This window comes from Nematolebias whitei, chromosome 12 (assembly GCF_014905685.2).
Source record: "Nematolebias whitei isolate Nwh7 chromosome 12, NemWhi1, whole genome shotgun sequence".
Classification (NCBI taxonomy): Eukaryota; Metazoa; Chordata; class Actinopteri; order Cyprinodontiformes; family Rivulidae; genus Nematolebias; species Nematolebias whitei.
Genome location: NC_056509.1, coordinates 1064082 through 1067685, shown reverse-complemented (window position 1 = coordinate 1067685; position 3604 = coordinate 1064082). Strand labels below are relative to the sequence as shown.

The window sequence follows — 3604 nt, the reverse complement described above, 5'->3', positions numbered from 1 at the left end:
AGTTTATTCCCGAGGTCAGCCTGTTAGCTTAGCTTTTAGCTTAGCTTCTCAGCTTAGCTGCTTTTAATGATCCAAAAACATGATTTTTGATAGTTAAAACAAATTGTAAAGTGAAAGGGAGGGGTCAGTGAAGAGTACTGGAGTTGAGCCGTGTCTTCAGTAGTTAGAGACACGAAGAAATGATAAAGCCAGTAAATGAAAATAAGGTCGATAATTTTCATTCATCATGCGATTAATTGGTTTATTGTTTATCACGACAGGCCTAGTAACCATTGCTTAACACAATGATATGTTGTGTTACAAATAAAACTAAAAATTAACAATATAAAAGTCAAGTGCTCTAAGTCATTGCTTGTGTTAAATTGTGTCACATTAATTTCATTATCTTAGCCATAGGAGTGACTTTAAAAACAGGATGATGCATATATGGACTAGTTGAATGGGGAGTCTAAAATATCCTGATTCATGCTCAATAATTTCAACTATTTTTTTAATCCATCCAGAGGACCTGACCTGACCTTTTGTTAGATTTCTCTAAAATTGTTATTGAATCAATTCTTTACTTATATAGGTAAACATAGATATTTAACAACCCATTAAAATACACCAGAATGCAGGGAATGGCATCTACTTTATTCAAAATTTTCTGGGGGAGAAACCCCAGATCCCCACTAGTGTGTCCCCCCACATTACAAATGCTTCTTTGTAATGAGTCCTCGTGGCTCAATGAGGCTAACCTGTATAAATAAAGGTTGAATGAATGAATGAAAGCTTCTGATGCCAATGAACATGAAAGAGGTGCATGGCCAAGCAGTGTAAACGGGCCCTTGAAAGGCTTGTCCTGGCCAAAATGTTTAAGAAATTAGTTTTTGCTATTAGCAAAATGCTCGGCTATATTAGGTTTCTCTGGTTGGCTTGCTGCTGTTGTTGCTTGTTTAGTTTTTATTTTTTGCTTGATGCCATCTTTCCTATCTATGTCCTCATTAAATTAGGAAATGTTAATAAATGTTTTTCTTTTTACCTGAAGCATGTTGTCTTTTCCCCTAATTTTCTTCTTGGGATTATACCAGAATGCTTGATTAACATGTAAAAAAAATAAAAAATCACAAAATTTTCTGTGGGGGTGTGTGTGTGTGTCACCTTTTTCATTCCTTCTGAGTTTGCAGGTATGTACAATATGTTATATCTTTTTGCCGTTTTGTGGCAGGCAATGTTAAAAATTCAACAGTTCAACAAAACATGATTGGACTCTTAAAAACAAATGGTACATGCTCTATTCAACCTCTGCTCGACTGCCTGGCTGACATCAGGGACTGGATGGCTTTAAACTTATTAAGTTTCAATGAAAAGAAGTCTGAAATCATGTTGTTCCCTCCCAATGACACAATCACAAACCACTGCATCGACCTCTCCACTCTAACCCTGTCATAAAAACAGAGTCATTAATCTGGGAGTGATAATGGACCCTTCCCTGAAACTTAATAATCATGTAAACATGATTGTTAAATCATGTTTCTTCAAACTGAGGCGGCTGTCTAAACTGAAGCCCATATTGTCCAAAAATAACCTGGAGACAGTAATACATGCATTCATTACATCTAGGCTTGATTACTGCAATTCACTCCTATTTGGTATCAGTCAGACCTCCATTTCACGACTACAACTGGTTCAGAATGCAGCAGCCCGATTTTTAACCAGTAAAGGCAAAAGAGAGCACATTACACCAGTTTTGGCCTCACTGCAGTGGCTACCGGTTCACCTTAGAATCCAGTTCAAAATCCTCCTGTATGTCTACAAATCGCTGAACAGCCCCCCCCCCCCCCTTTCTCTCTGATCTGCTGCAACGGTATGTCCCACCACGTTCCCTGAGGTCAGCGGCCCAATTGCTCCTCACAGTTCCAGGAACTCGTCTTAAGCGCAGAGGTGACAGGGCCTTCTCTGTAGCAGGACCAAGACTTTGGAACAAGTTACCTTTGCTTGTCAGACTGGCCCCCTCCCTCTTGGTTTTCAAATCCCGTTTAAAAACACTACTATTCAGTAGCTTTCAACACTAGAGGATCTGTGTTTTGAACCTGTACGCTCCACACTGGTTTGTCGTCATATTTATTATCTGCATCGTTTTTATGTCCATATTTTTGATTTACTTCATTTTGTATATTGCTTCGTGTGTTGTCTATTGTTATTTCTGTACAGCACTTTGTTTGGCCTTGTAGCTGTTTTAAGTGCTCTATAAATAAAATGGTATGGTATGGTAAAATGGCATCAATTAGTGAAGTATTTTTTTTCTTTTCACTGTCATTTTTAGATAATTCTGTCTACTACTTTGCCTGTAAATTATTGGATTACTAAACAAAACTCTAAAAAGCCTGTAATGGCTAAAGGAACGTTCTTGGTGTGTAATGTCACTGAAACGTACAGTGTCCACATTCTGACAGTTTTTACCCTACAGGCAGTCCTGGTGGATATGGAGGAAGGTGTGGTCAATGAGATCCTGCAGGGCCCATTGAGGGAGGTGTTTGACAGCGCTCAGCTCCTCACAGACGTGTCGGGTTCAGGCAACAACTGGTGAGAGACAGCCTCACCACAGGAGTCCTCCACGCTTACACGAGGAGGAGCAACAGTGGCACGCTATCAGTTTAAACATAAAGCAGCTCCTTACATTTATTCACACATGTTGTTCTTTAAACTCTTTTTGAGTTGAACTTTACTCAATCCTACATAACTTAATCAAAGGAAAATATGAAAGGTGCTTCTTAACAGCACCGGTGTGAAAATGTTTCCTGGAGGTTTTCTTGGCAGCTAATGTAAAAAAAAAAAAAAAAGCTGCATGTGATCTAGAGTTCCTTAGGGGCGGCTGTGGCTGAGTGGTTAGAGCAGTCGTCCTCCAATGCAAGAGTTGGGGGTTCAAATCCACCAGCAGTCACATGCCGAAGTGTCCCTGGTCAAGAAACTGAACCCCACATTGCCTCCGATGTGTGTCCCATCGGTGTTTGAATGTGATAAAGCTCTGATTAGTCTCTTTAGAATGATTTGGTCAATTAGCTTTGTAGAGATCTATTAGAGTGCTGTATGAATGGAAAAAAATGAGGACACAGATTGTCATGTAAAGCGCTTTGAGTATCTTGATCAGATAGAAAGGCGCTATACAGGTCCTTCTAAAAAAATTAGCATATTGTGATAAAGGTCATTATTTTCCATAATGTAATGATAAAAATGAAACTCATATATTTCAGATTCATTGCACACCAATTGAAATATTTCAGGTCTTTAATTGTTTTTATACTGATTATGGCATACAGCTCATGAAAACCCAAAATGCCTGTCTCAAAAAATAAGCATATCATGAAAAGGTTCTCTAAACAAGCTATTAACCTAACCATCTGAATCAACGACGTAACTCTAAACACCTGCAAAAGATTCCTGAGGCTTTTAAAAACTCCCAGCCTTGTTCATTACTCAAAACCGCAATCATGGGTAAGATGCCGACCTGACTGCTGTCCAGAAGGCCATCATTGACACCCTCAAGCAAGAGGGTAAGACACAGAAAGAAATTGCTGAACGAATAGGCTGTTCCCAGAGTGCTGTATCAAGGCACCTCAGTGGG

At 39.2% G+C, this 3604-nt stretch overlaps 1 protein-coding gene across 1 annotated transcript in view; it reads left to right on the top strand.

The window, feature by feature from the left end:
* The first annotated feature begins 2452 nt into the window (after positions 1-2452).
* tube1 (tubulin, epsilon 1) overlaps positions 2453-3604 on the top strand; it is a 156361-nt gene continuing 155209 nt past the window's right edge. Inside the window, exon 1 of the mRNA XM_037686049.1 lies at positions 2453-2565. Within this exon, the coding sequence (XP_037541977.1) occupies positions 2465-2565 (101 nt within the window). The 5' untranslated portion in view covers positions 2453-2464. The remainder of the gene's footprint in view (positions 2566-3604) is intronic.